General features: G+C 53.2%; 1 protein-coding gene and 1 long non-coding RNA gene across 6 annotated transcripts; one reads left to right on the top strand and one right to left on the bottom strand.

Moving 5' to 3' along the window:
* Nucleotides 1-374: 374 nt before the first annotated feature.
* On the top strand, nucleotides 375-3,333 carry LOC309873177. Its single transcript, XR_014316214.1, has 2 exons — nucleotides 375-1,298; nucleotides 1,535-3,333. It is a non-coding gene; the product is annotated as an uncharacterized lncRNA (long non-coding RNA).
* Nucleotides 3,334-4,500: 1,167 nt separating this feature from the next.
* On the bottom strand, nucleotides 4,501-14,176 carry LGALS12 (galectin 12). Of its 5 annotated transcripts, XM_082748250.1 has the most exons (10): nucleotides 13,640-14,176; nucleotides 11,842-11,930; nucleotides 11,502-11,715; nucleotides 10,793-10,912; nucleotides 10,246-10,284; nucleotides 9,599-9,625; nucleotides 8,980-9,068; nucleotides 7,014-7,107; nucleotides 5,616-5,766; nucleotides 4,501-5,119 (listed from the first exon to the last, which is right to left on the bottom strand). In XM_082748250.1, the coding sequence occupies exons 1-9, from the start codon at nucleotides 13,706-13,708 to the stop codon at nucleotides 5,617-5,619; spliced, it is 891 nt and encodes a 296-aa protein (XP_082604376.1). In that variant the 5' UTR covers nucleotides 13,709-14,176; the 3' UTR covers nucleotides 4,501-5,119; nucleotide 5,616. The 5 variants fall into 5 exon arrangements, with proteins under 5 accessions (XP_082604376.1, XP_082604377.1, XP_082604374.1 ...); XM_082748251.1 differs by lacking the exon at nucleotides 7,014-7,107 and having other exon boundaries at nucleotides 9,532-9,625; nucleotides 13,640-14,173; XM_082748248.1 differs by lacking the exon at nucleotides 7,014-7,107 and having other exon boundaries at nucleotides 13,640-14,170.
* Nucleotides 14,177-21,114: the final 6,938 nt, after the last annotated feature.

Raw genomic sequence — 21,114 nt, 5'->3', positions numbered from 1 at the left:
CCTGGGGACAGAGGGCGGGGAGGGTGAGGAGGGCTGAGGAAGGGCTGGTCAGCGGGGCCTTTGAGCTGCCCAAAGTGTGTGCACTGGTAGGCCATGGGAAGATCATGACCAGATGTGCTCTTTGGGAAAATCACAGTGGGTCTTGGGGAGACTGGATGTGGGGTAGCAGGGACAGGAGGCAGGGGGACTGGTCAAGAGGCTGTGGGGTCATGGAAGCAGGGACAGGGGCTGCCCTGAACCATGTCAAAGGGTGGGAAAGGGATGAGGAGGAGAATTCAGGAGAAACTTCTAGAGTTAGCATGGACTGGACTTAGTGGCTGAACACAGGTGGCAGGGGTAGAGGTGGGGTGGAGGGAAGGGGTGTGTGAGGAAGATGGTGGACTTCGGATGGCTCGCTTTTGGGATTGGGAAGCCTGGAATGAGGGGTTGGAGTGTAGGATGTCACTGTCCAGATCAGGAACATAGAAGAAGAGGAACAGAAAAGACATTGATCCTTGCCACTGGGGTGTCCTGGGTCGAATACTGACATCAAGGAACGGGGTCTGGAAGACAGGGCCATGGGGCCACTAGTGGGAGATGTGGGCAGAGGAGGGACCCAGATCAGCCTTTTCACACAAGTGACCTTGAACAAATCACCATCCTCCAGGATCCCAGTTCCTGCCTCTGAACAAGAGGACATAATGCTTCTTTCTCAGGTTGTGCAGGTGGGAAGTCTGGTTGGCAGAGGTCCACCCCCTGCCTACAGCTCTGTGGCCCCCGAGATCCCACTCCTTGGCCGAGCTGGCTGTCAGGACCTCCGCCAAGACAGAAGAAAAGCATCCCAAGGCCAGGAGTGGATGGAAGGGAGGGCCTTGACATGGGCGTGGACACCACGAGCAGTGCGGGGGGGTGGGGGTGTGTGTGGCTCGTGGCAGGTCTGCAAGGAGGGAGGGGCTCAGCGGGGACTTCCCAGTGTTGCCTTGGCCAGCTGTGGTGCTAGGATAGGTCAGAAAGATGCTGGGACGTACGTTGTCATGACAACATACGGGCAGAAACACAGCCACACACGCACGTGCGTGTGAACCCACATCCGAGTGAACGTGTACTCCCGGAACACCCCCTCCTTTTCCACGACTCGGAGGTGGGGGAGTGGGTTGTTTTTGCCAGATTCCAGTGTCTGGCACCTGTGCAAAGGGAGGCAGCAGGGCTAGGCATCCCTCATGCGACAAGCGCTCGCACCTCACTGTTCTCCCCCATGCGCCGATGGAGCAGACCAGACGCCAGACCCGGAGACCGGCTAGAGATTTTTCAGACTGGCTGTGAGCACGGGGCCAACCACACGGGGGATGGGAACGTGGCCCCTGCAAGCGGGAAAATGTTTTCTCTTTAGACATCAATGCTTGGGTTTAGAAGCATGGACAAGTGCCTATTTGTTCTTTCCTATGAAACCCCTTGGATTCTTTGGAAATAGAAAATTCTGGACCTTTATTCTCTACAGGATGAGATTTGGTGTACATCAACTGAATTGCATTTGTTTGTTTGTTTGTTTGTTAAGGCAAGCCCTCGCGTGGGTCCCAAACAGAACTTGTTTGCAAAACGGTCCACACAGCGTCAGCCTGGCCCCATGGAGACACCGGGGCCCTTCAGAATCTGTGAGTTCTGCTTCTGACTCCTGGTGCCACAGCGATGCCCCCGAGTCAAGAGTGTGTCTGTCTACAACTCCCAGTAGGTTCTGCACATCCTAAAGCAACCGAGTCAACAACCCCATGACCACCACCAGCTCTGGCGTGTGTAGACAAGGTCATCAGTTCTGTGAAGGAGAAGATCCTTGAACGGAGGGCGTCCACCTGTCTGGAAAGTGATGGTGAGGACTTCATCACCGATCTGAAATGTGTCCTCACAGGGGAGATGTCAACTCCTAGGGTTCTGCTCGTGCTGGGGGAGGGGCGCTGGCAACCTTGGCGGGAGGGTGGGTGCGGATTAGTACCTCTTACACTTCCAGCAGCCACCATTCTGGAGTTGGAGTTCCAACTCAGTATGAGGCATTTTAAGTGCCTGTGACTCCTAAAGTCACCACCATCCTGCTGGATTAATGGGACTGCCCATACCTTTCCATGTGAACACGCTGAATTTGTCTAAAGCCATGACGTCTAAGCTCGCGGAGGCAGCGGGATTTGAACTCAGGCTGTATGCTTCGGGAGCCGCGTTCCGGGGGAGAGTCAGCGGAGAGCCCCAAGAGCCCGCACGGACCAGGAGAACAGGAAGAGCTGGTTCTGACTCTGGCACGCCCCTGCCCAGCTCCGTGATCTCTGAGAAGTTACTGGGCCAGTCTGCCTGGCTTTCTTCTTATCCTGTCTACATCACAGGGTTTTTACTGGCATGAAATGTGTGGGAAAGTACTGGAAAACGGACACGGCTGCTCACATGTGAGGCTCACAGCCCTGTGGGGGTGATCAGAGCAATGACGGACCGTCCCCATTCTATGTTGGAGGGAGCTGTGGCTCAGAGGGGTCCCAGAGTCTCCCTGAGACTCAGCAGCATAGATCCCGTCTCCTTGAGTCTGGCACATTCTCCACTTTCCCTCCTGCTCTTGTTATGTACTGGGGTCTTGGCTCCCTAATTCTGGGTGTCCCCACCTTCTCTGGCGTTGTTACTTTTCCCTTCCCTCTACCCTGTCCTCCCATAGCCTGGGTCCCTTCCCTCAAGCCTGGCTCTCATCGGTCTGGTCACTAGTCCCTACCGAGGGCTCCGCTAGCCCGGCATGAGGCGTATTCTTTCCTGGACAAATTTCATATGTCAAAGGCTATGGAAATTTCCAGAGTGTTCAAGGCTTGAATAGTTACTCTGAATCCTGGTTGCATGTCAGACTCTCCTGGGAGATCTTAAAAATATTTTGAGGCCCAGGGCCCACACCCAGACATTCCGATTTCATCGCTCTGGGGTGGGGACCAGGAACAAGCATGTTTGAAGAACTCCCTGGACATTGGGAATGTGCAGTCAGGGTATGGGTGGAAGTAGCTGATCTTACTTTGAAAGTGTTCGTGTCTTGGCCCAGGAGATTGCTTTCGAGTGTATTTTAGCTTCAACTTCATGTTTATCAGTGTCTTTAATACTTAAGAAAAGAGGGTGCCTGGGTGGCTCAGTGGGTTAAGCCGCTGCCTTCGGCTCAGGTCATGATCTCAGGGTCCTGGGATCGAGTCCCGTGTCGGGCTCTCTGCTCAGCAGGGAGCCTGCTTCCCTTCCTCTCTCTCTGCCTGCCTCTCTGCCTACTTGTAATCTCTGTCTGTCAAATAAAATAAATAAAATCTTAAAAAAAAAAGGTGCATCTTTAAAAAAAATATTTAAGAAAAGAAAGCAAGGTTCTTCCTCTCATCCTTTCAGAAATTAATTAATTGAATGAACTTTAAATGATTATCATGTTCTTACATTCCATGGACTAATTTTTGTTTTAAGTCTTTATTTATTTAAGTAATCTCTATGCCCAATGTGGGGCTCGAACTCATGACTCCAAGATCAAGAGCTATATGCTCTTCCGAGTGAGCAGCCAGATGCCCCTATGGACTAGGCTTTTTATTTTTTATTTTTTATTTTTTTATTTTTTTAAAGTTGGGCTTATTGAGGTTGCTAAAAAGGAACCAAAATGTGTCAGTTAGACAGAGTTCCTAAACTGGGGCTTACCCAATTTAACCGCAGTTTGTCTTTTTTTTTTTTTTTTTAAGATTTTATTTATTTATTTGACAGAGAGAGATCACAAGTAGGCAGAGAGGCAGACAGAGAGAGAGCAGGAAGCAGCCTCACTGCTGAGCAGAGAGCCCGATGCGGGGCTCGATCCCAGGCCCCTGGAATCATGACCTGAGCTGAAGGCAGAGGCTTTAACCCACTGAGCCACCCAGGCGCCCAAGATTTTTATTACTCATAAAACCACCAGAAGTGTAGAATGCAGTTTCAAACTTCCAAACCACTCTAACAACAACAAAAAAAAGGTGGGGAGGGTGATAGAGATTTCATCTATCCAGCAGCAAGCCAGGAGGTTGAAAATACGAGGGAAAACTAGCCCAGGCAGTGGAAAACACAAAGTAAGGCGGTACACACAGATCCCCACATACCAGGAATCACAGCGGAGGAACCGTGGCAAGGCATGTGGCCAGGCACGTGGCCCTCCTGCTAGAGCTTGTTTCCAGCCTTCCTAGCCCCCGTGGCCCCGTGACCTATTGCTTGTGGAGGAGACGCGAATTTACGCAGGGTGGGCCAAGCCTAGGCTCGGGCTTCTGAAAGCCGGTGGGCCGTGTCCACATTCCCTAATTATTTTCTCAGTGACTGAAACCTAGGGATGGCGGCAGCCGAGGTTCAGCCCCCCAGATGGTGCCGGTGCCCTGGGAATGCGGGCACCGTGGCTGGGACCCTCCTAAAGGTCCACGGGGAGCAGAGCTGCACCACTGACTGGGACCGTTTTCCCCAGAACTATTAGATGAGAAGGAAACACATGTCTCCATGCTTTAAGCCACTGTCGTCGTCATCGTCTTCTTTTTAAAGATTTTATTTATTTGCGAGAGAGAGCTTGAGCAGGGCAGAGCGCGCAGGCAGAGGGAGAGGGAGAGAGAGACTCTCAGGCAGGCTCCCTGCTGAGTGCAGAGCCTGTCGTGGGGCTCGATCTCATGACCTTGAGATCCTGACCTGAACTGAAATCAAGAGTTGGATGCTTCACTGACGGAGCCACCCGTGCTCCTTAGCCACCGTACCTTTGAGTGTCCTTATGAGGCTGCTCCCGCTCCCCCCTGTCTAGGGCCTGCAGGAGGAGAGAACCAAGTCCCGGGCTCCTGGGGGAGGGGGCCCCGAGTTGGAGGAGCCTTCCCTCTGCTGTGGGACCCAAAGCCCCTGCAGACTCTGGTGGTGGTGACAGGCACACGGTTCAAGGAAGGGTGGAGAGTGGAGCTACACCAAGGGGTGCCGGGCATGGCCCTCCCCTTCCCTGGCGGGGTCCCCGGCTCACTCCTCAGCAGTGGGCGCAGTAGAGCTGGACACTGCCACTGACCCGGAGCTCCCGCAGTCGCTCCAGGGTCTGCCGCTGGAGGCTGGTGGCGCCCAGGCCCTGCCCGTTGAGCGCCAGCTTCAGCCCTCCCTCCTGGCACAGGAGCAGCACCTGGAAAAGACAGGCTTTTGGACAGACTGACCCTCCACTGCCTGCCTGACTCCCCACCCAGCGAGCTCTCCCCTCGGAGGTCACAAAGACTGGACCGTGGGACACCCGGTTGTGGGAAGGAACAGGCCTGGGTGTCCAGCTTGTCATCAGACCGCTGTGACCTTCCATGAGGATCGTCCCAGCCCTGGGCCTCAGTCCCACCATCTGTGCCCATTGTCTTCCCGCGAGTACTGGCTCTCAACCCTGGTAGCACTTTGGAGTCATTGTGGGGGGGGGCGGGTGTTAAATATCCAGGGTCTGCTCTGATTGATTAAATCCACGTTTTGGGTGTGGGATCGCTGGCGGGCGCATGGAGGGTTGAGAGCCCTGGCCTGGATGTCTGCTCCTCCTGGCAGGCTCTGGCTTCCCAGCCCTAGGACGCACCCCTGTCTCCCCATGGGAATGCTGCTCTGTGCCCAGCCCCGGAGGGACCAGGCCACTTGGCTCCGCGACTGACCTCAAAGAATCGCTGTGGATAGAAGAGGAAGGGGGCTGAGATCAGCTTCTTGCACCCCCAGCGCGAGATCCAGGCCAGAGTTCTGTCTGCGAAGGAAGCCCGGAGCATCACGGGCACGTGAGCAGCCTCGTCCCGCAGGCTCAGTGTGAAGCTACAAGAAGGGGAGGGAGGAGGCGCTCCGTGACTCCTTTGAGCTGTGGCTGCCAGACCCTAAGGTACGGATGTGGGGGAGCAGCTGAGAGGGGGTGGGAATCCCCACGTTGCCACCCACAGGCTGGAGCCACCCACAGGGGAGCAAAAGACCTTGCCTGAGCCTTGTTTTCCCCTGTCGAGATGGGGAGAATCGTATTAGTAGTAGCTAACACGTACTACGTGCTTCATGCTGTGTTGTCTTAAGTGTTTTGCAAATCATGTGGAGGTGTGAGCCACCTGGGTTCAATCCTGCTCTGCTGCTTCCTAGTCCTGGGAGCTTGGGGAGGTCACTGCACGTCCCTGTGCCTCAGTTTCCTGCTCTGTAGTGTAGGGAGAAGGGCACTGTACCTGCCTCACGAGCTCTCCTGTGCTAGAACTCTTAAAGTGCTAGAACAGCACCGGGCCTGTAATCAGCACATATCAGACCCACTGTGTAACAAATATCACTCTACAGTCCAATCCCTCCTATTGACAGGAACAAAGCGATAGGGTATGTGAAAGTTATTGAGTGCCTGGCACACAGTAGGTGTTTTTACAGAGTCCTCCCGGAAATCCTGTGCCTTGAGGTTTAGCAGCCCGTGTAAGTGACAAGGACAAGAAGTCACATGGCTGGGTCTGTCACTAGTAATAGCTGCGAGGCTTTGGGCTGGGCTGGGCATAAGACAGGACTCCAGATCTGGCACCTTTCTGCTGCCTGGCACCTGCCCCCCTCAGAGGGGAGCCAGATTCCTTTTCATGTCCAGGGAGCTTCCTTTGAAACAGCGCCTCTGAAGTTACTGGTGGCTGATGCCTCGGGCGTCAAGAAGTGGTTGATAGTAGCCTGAGAGCCGGAGACCAGGGAGACCAGGAGGCATAGCGTGGAGCAGCGAAGCAGGGGAGGGGATGGAAGCGGAGGGATGGGGAAGGTGCAGCCTGGGCGGGTCTTCCAGGGACTTTCGTTGGATCTGTTCTAGGAGGATGCGCCAGACATTTCCAGCTTTGGGAAGGAACCAGCAAGGGCTCACCACTGGGAAGAAGCTTGGAAAGCCAGGGTCCCGGAGAGTGCACCACAGAGCCTCTAGCCCCCAGCTCCAAGCCCTTCCCATTGGCCTGAGAACTCCCAGAGGCCTCAGTGTCTCCCTGCCTCTCTTCTCCCTGTCCTGCACAGCCCTGGATGCTAACGGACAGTCCTCAGACACCTAGTGAAGTCCTGGGGCAGCTGCACACCTGTGCTACGGGGATGGACGGAGAGGGAAGGACAGATTTTTCATGCGGACGAATTCTGTGCCTTCCAACTCCGACTTCCTCTGTCCAGTTCAAGGTGCAGTCGATTCCAGAAAAAAACAGTAACAGCATTTACTGTGGGCTTGCTGAACGCCAGGTACTGCTAAGTCTTCCTGTTGGCGGTCCATGGTCCAATTGGCCTGTAGAAATGTCCTGGCTGGGGGCGCCTGGGTGGCTCAGTGGGTTAAAGCCTCTGCCTTTGGCTCAGGTCATGATCTCAGGGTCCTGGGATCGAGCCCCGCATCGGGCTCTCTCCTCGGCAGGGAACCTGCTTCCCTTCCTCTCTCTCTGCCTGCCTCTCTGCCTACTTGTGATCTCTGTCTGTCAAATAAATAAATAAAATCTTTAAAAAAAAAAAAAAAGAAGTAGCACACCACTTCATAAAATAAATTAAAAAAGAAAAGAAAAGAAAAATGTCTTGGCTGGTCCACGTGTTCTTCAACTTCAAGGTCATACCATGTTACAAAACTGGGAAAGTTTATATGAAAGATGGGTTCCTGCTTCTTCTTTAAAAATAATCAGAAGGCTGAGCCTGAGTGGTTCTGTGGAAAAACTCTTTCCATGTTTCCTTCCCAACCCAGGGCTTCGCTCTTTGTCACCTGTCCGGCCCTCGAGAAAGAGCAGTTTGATTACTTGCTGCATCCCTGATACTAGCCATTTGACTTTGAACTAGGACATGAACTTGATATCATGTCTCCCAAGTTTTTGTGGGGGGAGGGTATTCTTTGTAAACCTGGAAACTTTTTCATTTTCCCTGTAGGACTGAGATGATCTCTCTCCTTTTATTCCGATGGGGAAACTCAGGACTCCAGGCTCAGAGGGCTGTCGTGACTTGCCCCAAGACTGCACTGTTCATGGGACCACACGGTTCCATACTGGAGCCATTAGGCAGCATCTGTATAGTTGGTGTGTGGCTCCAAGCCAGGACTCCAACCAGGACTCCAACCCTATTGTGCCTGGCTCTGGAGGTTCATGCTGTCTGGGGCTATGGTGAGCACCCACTCCAGAATTCACAGGACCGCCCAAGAAAGAGCAGGCAGGGCAAGAGTTCACTGAGGTCAGGGACTCCAGAAAACGAAACCGAGACAGAAAGGGAGAAGACAAGGCACTTCCCTTCCCTCCCGCCCCTCCATGGAGATCATTTTGATGAACCCCACATTGGTAGAGCGCTTACTGTGTGCCCGGCCCAGTTCTGAGCATGCACGCCACCCCTGAAGCTGGCATTATTATTACCTCTTCTTACAAACGAGGAAACTGAGGCACAGAAAGGAAAAGTAACTGCCTTGAAGGGGCACACAGGTAGTAAGTGCCCTCAGCAGAAGTCAAACCCAGGCGATCGGGCCCAGAAAGGTCATGAAATCTAATGCAGTTCCAGCTGGAGGGTAGGAGGAAAGGAAAAAAAGAAGGAAAAAGAAAGCGAAAGTGGCTTTGGAGTGCGTAGGTTTCGGGAGTGGAGCAGGAGCGCCCCCTGTTGGAAAGATTAGGCAGCACCCGTGTAGTTGGTGTATGGCTCCAAGCTCCCACTGCCCAGCACCAGGTCCTCTCTCTGGGGCTGCCTGGCCATGTTTCCCAAACCCTGTGCCATGTCACCCTGCGAGGATGAATTCTCTATCTGGGTCTCAGCGTGAGCCCTTAAAGGACCTTTCCAGAGGCCCCAGCTGGCACCTATGATGAGAGGCTGGTTGGTCTGAACAGATGGACAGGCAGGGAGGGTTCTCCGAGAATTGGGGCTGTCGGGGCAACCTGAGCACTGGGCACCGTCCAGTGCTCAGTGGTTGGAACTAAGCACTGAGCACACTCGCAGCCACAAGCTCCACGACGGGGCAGTGGTGTTAGAGATGGAAGAGGGGACACTTGTGGAGCTCATCGACTCAGAGATTTGCCCCCTCCCTTCCATGTGGATACGTACTCCTTGGGCTCCGGCAAGACCAGCCCCCGCAGCACGATGACCTGTCCGGGCCAGAGACCCCGGGGAAGGGCACGCGAGCAGGGCACCTCCTGTAGGGAGATGGGAGATGACTGACAAGGGAGGCGCGCAGGGGTGTGGGGAGAGCTGCTGCCCCAGGGGAGCCCTGCGGCAGGTGTCTGTCTCTAGGCATGCGGCCAGGAGGACACTCAACTATCCTCATTTATCGAACATCTACCGCAGGCCTCGGCTCTCCCTGGCCTTTCAGGGCTGAGCTCCGTGGTCGCCCCCTCTTCCCGGGGGCCATGAGTGACAATATGTCCCCCATTGGTGCATCCTGGACTGTCATGGCCTGTTCGTTGGTCTTTCTCTCCAGCAGCCTGTGAGCCACTGGACGGCTGGGACTGGCTGGTTCCTCTGTTCTGGAGCCTGGCACCGGGCCTGGCACAGAAGAATCTCAGATAATGGTATGCAGAATAAATGGAGAAAAGGGAAAACGAAGCTGGAGGTTTCTATAAAGGAAGGGGGAACCTTGATGCTGGGGGCATTTCCCACCGGGGGGAGGGGTGTGCTTCCTCAGGACGACACCTCCACAAGGTGACCCAGGAGGGAGGTCACTCACCAGGCTGGGGCTCTTCAGCAGGAAAGGCTGTGGAGGGGAGAAAGAAAGAGAAAGGAGACATGGAAACCATGCAAAGTTTGCTCAGCGAAAGAGAGCTTCTCAATATTATTATGAAGACTTGGGTGTATCTTGGGTTTGTCTCTTTTAAAAACAACACAGGTGAACAATGGGAGCGCTGGGGGGGGGGGCTCTTGGATTCAGATAGACACTGGGTCTGGAAGAATGTGTTAGACCTGCACAGAGGGTCCTGTCATTCACTTATTGGGTGGCCTTGGACCACATCTCCCCCTCTGTCCTGCAGGCCGACCCCAGCTCCCTCGCCCAGTGGACGCAACAGAAAGTTCCAACTTGGCGGGATCTTCTGATAGGAGCCCTGGGGCTCTGCCCACCCTGCACAGCCAGCCCACCCCATCCATCTTCCCAAGCAGACCCCGGCTCGGGCTGGGAGAGGGAAATCCAGGCTTGTGGGCAATGAGGGGGGTGACCAGTATCCATGGCCACTGCCCAGTGAGGGAAGGGGCAGCTGGCTTTTGTTCAATTGGGCAAGTCCAGTGAGTAGCAGGTCAAGCCAGGGGAGCTGGGAACAGTGGTGGCTCAGCTAGTGTGGCCAGAACCCTGAGGGCCATCCTTGCTCCCCAGAAACTCACGTATCCAACTGGGTACTCGCTGCCGCCCTCCGCAAATGGCTGTTAGGGAAGAGGAGACGCAACACGTGGGATTCAGGCCCGCCAAGCTCTGCGAGTCATTTGCGGGGCTCCCGCCTACCCTGCTGATGCCCTGGGGTGGGTCGAGGCTGGCTTTGGTGGGTCCTCACTCTCCCTGCAGGCCTTGTCGGGGGTTCTCAAACCTGGCACTTGCCCAAGTCTAGGCCCCACCTCAGACTTAGGGAGTCGGCATGTCTGGTGGTAGGTCCTAGAAATCTGCATTTTCCATAAGCTCCTCAGGGGCGAAGGACAGAGCTACTGATGCTTGGGTCCCCTGGCTCCAAGTGTCCAAGCAGATCGCCTCCTGGCCATTGCTCTCGGGTCCCCTTCTGCGGATACCTTCTCAACCCCGCTCGAATCCCACACCTTGATGGATCCCCTCTACCATGGTTGTAATGGGTGTGACAGGGCCTGCTCGGGGCAGCAGGGGCTCCCGGGCCTGCCCAGACACCAGGGGGAGGCAGGAGCTGTCGCCACTCAGGGAACTCACGCTGATGTTCAGGAATCCAATAGCCTCCACCAGGATGTCACCAAATATGCCCAGGGTGTCTACACGGGACAGCGGGAGCCGGTAGCGGTAGTGGAGAAAGTGTTGTCCATTCACACTCACCTGGAGAGACAGACAGACAGACAGCTCAGCAGCACTTAGTGTGCATTGAATCCGCCTGGCCTCGTGGGGCGCTCTTACCTGGCCCGTCCCTCGTTTAACTTCACACCCGTTCTGGGAGATGGGCGTGTTTGGCAGACGAGGTGCCCAAGGCATGAGAAGCTTCTGTGACCTTCCCAAGGTTGCACAGCTGACCTTGGAACCAAGGCCCTTTTGATTGTCCCTCTGCCCCGACATAGCACTTCCCTAGGCCATCCCTCAGCAGCAGCAGCAGCAGAAGCCCCAGCCCCAGGTGATGGGGCTAGAACAGAGCCCATCACGTTGCAGGCTCTTAAAGAACTTGCTAGGACTATGGCTCTGGTGCCCTCCCCAGGGCCAGGGCCAGGCACGAGAGAGCTTTCTTGCCGCCATGGGTCCCAGGCCATGTGGGCCCAGGGCAGCTTGGAGCGAGGCTCGGCGGCTGCTCAGTCCTCTCAGGTCTTAAGCCCTCCCGGGGATGCTCCTCCTCACAGTGACGTGGAGAATTCGGTGGAGGGAAGGAGGAGGAGAAGGAGGAAGGTTCTAGACGCCAAAGCCCATCCCTTCCCATCACCTTCATTTCCTCGTTTCCAAAGAGAAAGAGGAGGCGGAAAGGGGCTCCTCTCTGCAGGGGCACGCGGGGCCACCGGGCCTCGGCCTCCCAGCGCCCCGAGTGCAGGGTGTTGCAGATGACGTGGGGCTTGGTGGTGTGGAAGCGAGGGTTGAAGTGGACGGCGATATCCGGCCGGGGGTGCACGCTGCAGCCACACTGGAAGTCTACCTGGAACCTGGGGAGAGGTGCTCTTGAAGGGGCACCCCTGGTCGGAAACCCCGAGACCCCAAAGGCAGAGAGGAACCTCCAGCTCGCTGCCTCTGGGGCTGAGCTCCAGCAGCCCCGTGGAGCACCCCCTTACCTGCGTGCCTCTAGAGGGACCACTCCCTGTAGCATGACCATCTTGCCCGCACGCAGGCCACCGAAAATTGTCGCGACATAAGGAACCACCTGAACAAGGGGGGAGAGCTTGCCATATGGGGCTGGGGAATGGGTCTTACGAGGGACCCCACATCAGGTGGGCAGAGGGTGGGGGAGAGAAGAACAAGAAAACTCCATTCTCCTGCCCCCAACAGAAAATGTCCTTATGGGGGAAAAATTAGGGTTCTCTTCCACCTTTTCCCCTTTCCTGGACCCTCACATGTCAAAGCCGCGTTGCCCTAGGGAAGCCAAGTTCAGCTCCATCCCCCCCCTAGGAGCATCCCCCCTTGCACCCATGGTGGCAGAGCCCTGCCCCTCTTCCCAGCTCCCTGGGCAAAGACGGGTCCTCAGTGAGACTTGCCCTGACCTCCAGCACCCGGCATCGAGGTCCTGAGGCTGTTTACTGGCTCAAGCCCAGGAACGGGGGGCCAGGAGAGATGGGCAGCAGGCAGAAGGCTGGACAAGTTGGGACCCTGATATGGATACCAGCAGAGATACCCAACAACCGCCCAGCCTACCTTCCCAGGCTCACCTCTCCCCGCACAGAAGCTATGCAGAATTCCTAAAACACAACACACAGTTTAGAACTCCCTGCCTTTTCAGAGCCGCTTCCTCTGCTCTACCTTGGCCCTGCGAGATCCAACTGGTCTTTTGAGGTTCTCTGACCCTTCTCCAAGCACTGTCCACTATGGTGACTGAGTTTTTCCTTCCATCCCCTGTGTTCCCGGAATGCTTCATTCTATGGCCAGCTTGGCCACTGGCGGGCTTACAGGGAAAGCAGGGGGCTGGCTGTTTCTGCTGGAGGCTCAGGCTAGCCGGAGCTGAAGCCCTGTTTTTCCCTTCTGTGCTCAGGGCCTCGCCTGGCACAGTGTGGGCTGTGAATATGTGTTTGCAGAATGAATGGGAACATATCCCAGGGACACATCAGCACAACCAAGACTGGCTTTCACGTGTTCTCCGAACCACCTAGAAGGACCTGAGCCCCAACAGTGCTGCCCTCTAGGTAGGAGCTCGCAGCCTGCAGAGCAAGGAGGGAGCTTATAACCTGGGGAGCTGCTTCACCCCATTACTCAGGCATCCGGGAAGGTGCTGGAGCTCCCAGCTGGCTGTCGGAGGGCCCAAGGCTTAGCCAGGCTCAGTCCTGCCGCCCCTCCCACTTCCCAGGCTCCAGGCCTGGCCTGTAGTAATTACCGAGCTGCCCCAGCTCTCCCAGGGGGAGAAGGCGCAGTCAAGAGAAAGTGATAATTAGCGTTATTAATGGGAGGAAGGAGTGTGCTGGGCGTTCAGCCTTCTGTAAAGCAAAACCAGACTTCAGCAAATCCATGCGGGCACTGAGCAGGAGGAGGACATGAGGACCCCTACACCCATCCTTGAGTTGGAAGTTCCAACGTAACTCTCTTCCAGGCTGGAGATGAGACCACCCTAGGTACTCAGTGCCCCAGGAGCCCCAGATCCTCCTAGCCTGGCCCCCTTCACATGACAGGAGCACAGCTCTGACTCCAGGCTCTATTACTTTTAAAATGAAAGGACCTGGTGAGCCCCATCATTCCCACCCAAGTGGGAATTAGCTGGTCGGCCACTTCGCTAAGCTCAGGAGGGCCTTCCAGAGTCTATGAGTAGGTGCTGGGGGGGATGGCCCAAACCCAAAGGCCTCTCCACCCACCGCCTGGGAGTCTGGGTCCCGCTGGACTTGGAGGGAGCCCTGGGACTGGAGATTCCAGACCAGAGTGGCTGCTCACCGGGTGGAAGATGGGCGGCTGCAGGATGAAAGGGTCAGGAAGTGGGTCTAGTTTTTCTCCAGGTGACATGGGAATGGAGCGCCTCCAACTCGGCCTGCAGATCTAGATTCCAGGAGTCCTGGCCCTGCCCCCACTGGCCGGACTTGCCTTTCCCAGCCAGGATCTGAGGTGCCAGGGAAACTCCCTTAGCGGTTAGCCTCAGCGGTTAACCCAGGCGGTTAGCCTGGGTCCAGCAGGGTCCCGGTGCCTCACGCAGCAGGCCTGAGAGGGCAGCAGTGGGCAGTGGTCCACCCCTGGTGCACACCCCAGATCCAGTCCCGCCAGCCGGATTGGGGCTGTCAGCAGAAATCCGAGTCCAGGAGCGAGAAGCTTGAACTAAGCAGCTAACTAACCAGCCCCCTGCCCCCACTTGCACTGGGCTCTGAAGCGCCGAGCTGTTGCAAAGGGAGGGCAGAGACAGGTTCTCTTCCGGCCTGCTGTTTGTGGTTCCCCGGCCTCCCCTCGGAGCCCTCCCCAGTCGGAGGTCTGTGGGTGGCACATGTGGGCAGGTCCCAGGACAAGCCCCGCCCCAGCTTCTTGGACTTGGCTGAGTGGCTTTGCATGCCCGACCCCCTCCCGGCCGAGAGCTTCCCCTGCCCTTTCCCCCATTTTTCCCCTTTTGCATGATTCATAATCCCCTGGGGCTCCATTTCATCTTTAGCTACAAATGCCAGGGCCCAGCTGTGGTCAGAAAGGAGGTGGAGGATGGTGAGCAAGGGCAGGAGGAGAGGAGCGCCCCCTGGAGGCTCAGACGAGGCAGTGAGATGCAGTGGGCAGAATGTTCCAAGGAGATCCAGGTTCTGGCTCAGCCTCTGCTTAACGTGCGCCTGCTGTGTGCCCTGGGCCAAGTCACTTGCCCTCTCTGTGACTCCCTTTGCTCATCTGTGTATTGAGGCGGTGACTTCTGAAGAGTGTCTCCATGGGAGGTCTGTGTCTGGGGGTCTGGGGGTGGACCCAGCTGTCTGCCTTTTCATTGAGATCCCCCAGTCTTTGGACTGGAGTCACTCCAGTTTTGGTTCAAATTCCAATAAAGCCTTCCCTTTAAAAGGCGGCACAACCCCTCGACTTTATCTTGATTTGGGAGGTCCCAGGATCTGAGCCCCCTGTGGGACCCTCCTGGCGGCAGGGAATTCCTGGCGGCAGCCCAGGCTGGGCAGAGGCTCCAGGGCCTGGGGAGCTGAGGGAAGAAGAAAGCTGCTCTGATGGCAGAGCAGGCGCTGGGGCGGTTCTGGGGAAAGACAGCGGAGCCCGAGCTCCTCAAGTGTGGCATCAGCGTGGCCTGGAAGCTTGTTAGAAATGTGTCCTTCCGGGCCCCACTCCAGACCTATGGAAGGGGAATCTCTCTGGTGGTGGGGGGCCCAGGAATCTGCATTTTCACACGCTCCCCAGGTGATTCTGATGCATGTGGGTGTTGGAGAAGCCCTCACTGACTGAGGCCTTCACCGGCAGGGTCTGGGGTGCGGAACCAGGAAGTGTGCTTGGCTCTTGCTGGGTAGGAGGAGCTGGGCTGCAGGAGGTTCTTGTATGGGGAAATTCAATCAGAGGTGTATTAAGACAGAATAATCCGGATGCATACCGTGGAGGAGAAACCGAGGTGGAGAATCCTGTTGGGCAAGCCAGGGGGCCCTGCCGCTGGGAGGCAGGCCTGGGTCCTGGTCCTTTCAGCCTGAAGCAAAGTGCCCTCCCCCACCCTCCTGGCGGGCCTCAGTCCCCCTCTGAATCGAGGAAGGAGGGTAGCATAGCAAAATAGCACAGACTGGGCTGCTTAAACACAGATGTTCATTTTCTCGTGGCTCTGGAAGCTAGAAGCCCAAGATCAAGGTGTCCGCAAGGATTTTTTTTTTCCCACTGAGGCTTGTGGAGGGTTGCCCCTTGATCGGTGTGTGTCCTAATCTCTTATAAGTAGACAAATCATCTGGAATTCTACCCATATGAACTCATTTTACCTTAATTACCCTTTTAAAAAGGGCCTTATGTCCAAATAGAGTCTCATTCTATTTCCTGGGGGCGAGGACTTCAATATCTGATTTTGGGGGGCAGAGCACAATTCAGACGAATGGTTGTAGCTGGTCTCCCCCTGCAATGCCAAGACCGTTGCAGGGGTCGGGAGTGGGGGCGGATGAGGGCCCGAAGCAGAGGGAAGAAGGTGGTGCATTTCATTTCTCCTTTCCTTGGGTTTTGACAGCTGCAAGGGACCTGGCTGGGCTTAAAGCATGACTCCAGAGCTTGTGGAACATGCGAGGCTACAGAGTGAGAGAGGGCCTTCGCGTCTGTGGGTCTGTCCAGGACGGGGAGAGGACAAATCCCTTTTCTTGAGCCAGAGGGAGGGGAACTTGTAGGAGAGGGGAAAGGCCTGATAATGACCCTGACTTTGATGGGAGGGGGGAGGGGTTTCCCTGCCCCAGGCTGGTGCCCCCCCCCCTCCACTCCAGCTCCCTAGACCTGGGCTTGTCCCTCTGAGCCCTTATCATAACTGGTCATTATATATCAAAGAATTGTCTAATGTTTGTCTCCCCCTCTCCCTACTTCCCAGCTAAAAATTCCATGAGGGCAAATTTACACTTAGACCCTCAGCACCAAGCAAGCCTGACACCAACCAAGTGCTCAAATGTATTTAAAGAATGAATGACTGGGCGCCTGGGTGGCTCAGTGGGTTAAAGCCTCTGCCTTCGGCTCAGGTCATGATCTCAGGATCCTGGGATGGAGTCCCCCAACAGACTCTCTGCTCAGTGGGGAGCCTGCTTCCCTTCCTCTCTCTCTGTCTGCCTCTCTGCCTGCTTGTGATCTCTGTCAAATAAATAAAATCTTAAAAAAAAAAAAAAAAAAAGGAATGACTGACTACCCGGAGCTGTGGTTTCGGGCTCCTATTCGGCCACCAGCACCTTCTGTCTCTCCCCAGCAGCCGTGGAGTCCTGGCACAAGCCCACAGGAGGTGGCTGCTCTTCTCACCGGCTGCAGATTGTCATCAAGGCAAATTTATCTATTTGTCTATGAGGAACCAGTTAGTAGCCGGGGAATCATAATCGGGACCTCAGGGTGCCACTTTCTCCCCCATTCTTTTTTTTTTTTTTTAAAGATTTTATTTATTTATTTGACAGAGAGAGATCACAAGTAGGCAGAGAGGCAAGCAGAGAGAGAGAGAGGAGGAAGCAGGCTCCCTGCTGAGCAGAGAGCCCGATGCGGGACTCGATTCCAGGACCCTGAGATCATGATCTGAGCCGAAGGCAGCAGCTTAACCCACTGAGCCACCCAGGCGCCCTCTCCCCCATTCTTTGATCTCGCAACTTCTTCCCCTATCCGTGTTCTTGCATGGGTATAGCTCTGGGCCTGGGGAGAAACTAACGCCCAGATTCACCTACTTTGGTCTACATCTGAGCCTTCGTCTCTCTGGCTCCCTTCCAGGTCCCTGGAGAGTCTCACAGATCCTCCTTCTCTCGGGACCAGTTCTGCACCATCCTGGAACAGACAGTAGGATAATGAATAGCAATCCTGGGCAGGAAGGATCGACAGAACTGGACAGCAGGCTGGTGAGAAAGATAAGGAAAAGGGACCAAAGGGAAAAGAAAAAAAAAAAAAGCCTCCAACATCTTGAACCAAAGGATTGGGAAGAGTCTGGTAAACTGATGGAAAAACAGAGAAGCTGTGGGTTCAATCTGGAAGGTGGGCTAATTCCAGGCAGGACCATTTTGGGGGAGGAGGAGGGTGCAGGAAATGGCCTGGACAGGGGATGTTCAGTCCCTGAACATTTGTTAGTTTATACGTTTCTAGGAATTTACCTCTGTCTTTCAGATTGCCCAATTTGTTGGCCTATAATTGTCCATAATATTCTCTTATGATTGTTTGTATTTTAGTCAGCATCTGTTGAAGGCATGGAGGTGCTATTGCCTGGAAGCTTGTTAATACACTCTGGAGAAGACAGTTTCAACTTATTTGGGTGCTGCTCTGCCCTGTGAGAGAATGTTTGCATCTGCTGCCATTTTGTGCAACAAGGTGCTGTGGTCGTTACAGGGAGGTCGTCTTGCTCTCAAGGAGCTTTGACTTGAAGAGAGACGACATACACCTGGAGGAGAAAACCAATAGGACAAAGCCAGCCACTTTTTATTCATCTCCCCCCACACAGAGGTCGAACCATCTAGATGGAAGTGTTGTAAAATGGGAAGAACAAACACCCCCCATAACTTCAGTAGGCTAACACAACACTTTTCATTCCTTTGATGTTTATCCTATGAACAGTCTTCCCTCCCCCATGGAACATAAGTTTGGGGAAGAATCTCAACCAAAAACTTGATGTAGCGTGATTTTTTCCTCGCCCATGGCTCTTGACCATGTAGGCTGACTCTCTTTTTCCTGCTGGGTTCCTGTCACTTTCCAATCATTTTCGGTTACTGAAATCCAATATAGTTTAGCACTGGCCATCGATGTTGGTGACACTGCAGAAAGAAACAGAAGCAGACGTATTTACTTCCTGATGGAAGGGTGTGTGGGGTCTCCTCCGGGCACCATGAGAGCCGGGAGAGATATATGGTAGGAGTTCCTAAGGACTATGTTTTAGGAAGAAGAAAGATGACGTCAGAGGGAAGGTTTGCGATGCAAGAAGGAGTGCTGAGGAGTGGTAGTGGCCAACTGGCAAATCTAAACGAATGTCTGTGTGATATATGAATGGTAATTACGTGAATTCAGGCTAAAAAAAAAAGGGCAAAACTAAAATAACATGGGAGAGGAAGACAGAGGTGAATGTTCTGACATCCTTGCATTGTTGCAGAGGGGTGTTGAAGATATTAATTTTGGACTTTGAGCATGCATGTTAAAATTTCAAGTGCAATAAATGAAAAGATACTAGGTAAACTTCCCAACGAGTAGAGGGGAAAACACAATATACTGAAGATCGGATCTTTATGAAGAGTAATATAAAACTTCATTGGGGACGCCTGGGTGGCTCAGTTGGTTGGGCAACTGCCTTCAGCTCAGGTCATGACCCAGGAGTCCCGGGAACGAGTCCCGCATCGGGCTCCCAGCTCCACGGAGAGTCTGCTTCTCCCTCTGAACTTCTCCCCTCTCATGCTCTCTCTCTCTCTCTCTCACTCAAATGGATAAATGAAGTCTTTACAAAAAAATACTTCACTGGAAAGACAACTATCATATGATCTCCCTGATATGAAGAAGTCGAGAAGCAACATGAGGGGTTTGGGGGGTAGGAAAAGAATAAATGAAACAAGATCGGATTGGGAGGGAGACAAACCATAAGAGACTCTTAATGTCACAAAATAAACTGAGGGTGACCCGGGGGTGGGGGGGGGTTGGGAGAGGGTGGTGGGGTTATGGACATTGGGGAGGGTAGATGCTATGGTGAGTGCTGTGAAGTGTGTAAATCTGGCGATTCACAGATACCCCTGGGGCTAATAATACATTATATGTTTATAAAAAATTTTTAAAAATTATAAAAAAATACTTCATTGGAAGATGTTAAAGAAGACCTCACAAACAGGGATACTATGTAATTGATTGGAAGACTCTGTTTTGTAAAGATTCGAAATTGCCAAATTGACATACAGATTCAAGGTAATTTCAATCAAGATGCCAACAGAGTATTTTTTTTTAAAGATTTTTATTTGTTTATTTGATAGAGAGAGAGATCACAAGTAGGCAGAGAGGCGGGCAGGTGGGGGGGGTGGTGGGGAAGCAGGCTCCTCGCTGAGGAGAGAGCCGGATGTGGGGCTCGAACCCAGGACCCTGAGACCATGACCTGAGCCGAAGGCAGAGGCTTAACCCACTGAGTCACCAGGCGCCCCTCAACAGAGTATTTTGAGCAATTTAGCAACCTATCTTTATGTAAGGGCAAAAGCCCAAGAATAGTTAAGAAACTCCTGTGAAAGAATAAGGGGGGGGGGAGTCTCTAGAATTCCATATATTGAGACTTATTATAAAGATTTAGTAATTAAGATCACCTGATAGGAGCACGAGGACAGACACATTTACCAGTGGAGTAGAATAGAGCCAACGATATTCTTGCTTGTTTTCTAAAGTCTGACACCTAACACAGGTCGTCTTGCTCATTCCTGGGGGAAGAAGAAACTACAAATAAGCCAGGCTGGGCTAAATCGTACGGGGATTATTCATATGGCGAAAAAAAATCAAGTCCACATAGATTAAATGAAAACGACAACATTTAAAACTTTTACAAGAAAATGTAGAAGAATATTTTTCTGACTTCAGAGCAAGAAAGAACTTCATGGCAAGATGCAGAGTGCTAACCACAAAAGAGAGGACTGATAAACTCTACCTCATTAAAGTTAAAAAGTTCTCTTTAACTGGAGACTCCATAAAGAAAGTGAAGACAAGCCATTACCTGGAAGAAAATAAGTGTAAACAAATAAAACTGACGACTCCAGAGAAAATTGGGCAAAAGACATGAAAAGTCACTTTTTACAAGAGGAAATCTAAATGGCTGATTATATATATATCTCTATATATCTACATATATATCTATGTATATATATATATATAGACACACACACACACACACACACACATATATGTTTCAATCTTAGTGATCAGTGAAAAGCAAATAAAAACTTCCAGTAAGACTTCTTAGTAAAATACTATTTTATATCCATTTGCCTGGAAAAAGCAAATATGACAGTACTAAGTGTTGGTGAAGATGTAAATCCACAGGAATTCTTTTTTTTAAATTTTTTTTATTTTTTAAATTTATTTCTTTGACAGAGATCACAAGTAGGCAGAGAGGCGGTGGGGAGGGGGAGCAGGCTCTCCGCCAAGCAGAGAGCCCCATGTGGGGCTCAATCCCAGGACCCTGAGATCCTAAGGAAGGCAGAGGCTTTAACCCACTGAGCCACCCAGGCAGCCCAGTCCACAGGAATTCTTACTTGCTGCTGGTAGACGTTGAATTGGCGCCATCACTTGGAGAAATGTTTTAATGTTTTGTCGTAAAGTTGAATCTTTGCATACCTTCCCAGGTACTAAATTCTGTAGAATCTCCTGCAAGCATCGTCAGGGCACAATTTGGGTTCTTTTCAATAATTTCTAATTCCAAATTCAGAAGTAACCATGTGGCTTTGGCACCAGATGGATAAATTGTGGTACATTCACAGAATGGACTGTTTTCCAGCAGGGAAAATGACTTACAGATTTATACAGTAAGATGTAGGTATTATGGAAACAGCTCCGAAAGAAGCAAGTTGCGGAACATACAGCATACCGTTTCTATAAAGCTTCCAATATACAGAAGGAAAGGATGGATGAGAAGTACAAAGAAGGGGTTTTACAAAGCTACTTTTAAAAAAGGCAAGGGCACAAGAGCGCCTGGGTGGCTCAGCCGGTTAAGCGTTGCCTTCAATTCAGGTCGTGATCCCAGGATCGAGCGCCGGGAGGGGCTCCCCACTCAGCCTGGAGTCTGCTGTTTCCTTTCCCTTTGCCTC

This window comes from Mustela nivalis, assembly GCF_964662115.1.
Source record: "Mustela nivalis genome assembly, chromosome: 9".
Lineage (NCBI taxonomy): Eukaryota > Metazoa > Chordata > Mammalia > Carnivora > Mustelidae > Mustela > Mustela nivalis.
The sequence above is the reverse complement of the archived record's forward strand: the minus strand, read 5'-3'. Positions and strand labels throughout refer to the sequence as shown.

Bases quoted from the DNA above. Each gene is read 5' to 3' on its own strand.
- LGALS12 (XM_082748248.1), bottom strand. From the start codon at position 13,708: ATGTCACCTGGAGAAAAACTAGACCCACTTCCTGACCCTTTCATCCTG. The intron at 9,069-9,598 runs GTGAGTGACCTC...ATCTCCCTACAG, and splicing joins TGCTGAAGAGCCCCAGCCTG to GAGGTGCCCTGCTCGCGTGC. The intron at 5,767-8,979 runs GTACGTATCCAC...CCCTTCTTGTAG, and splicing joins GTCTTGCCGGAGCCCAAGGA to CTTCACACTGAGCCTGCGGG.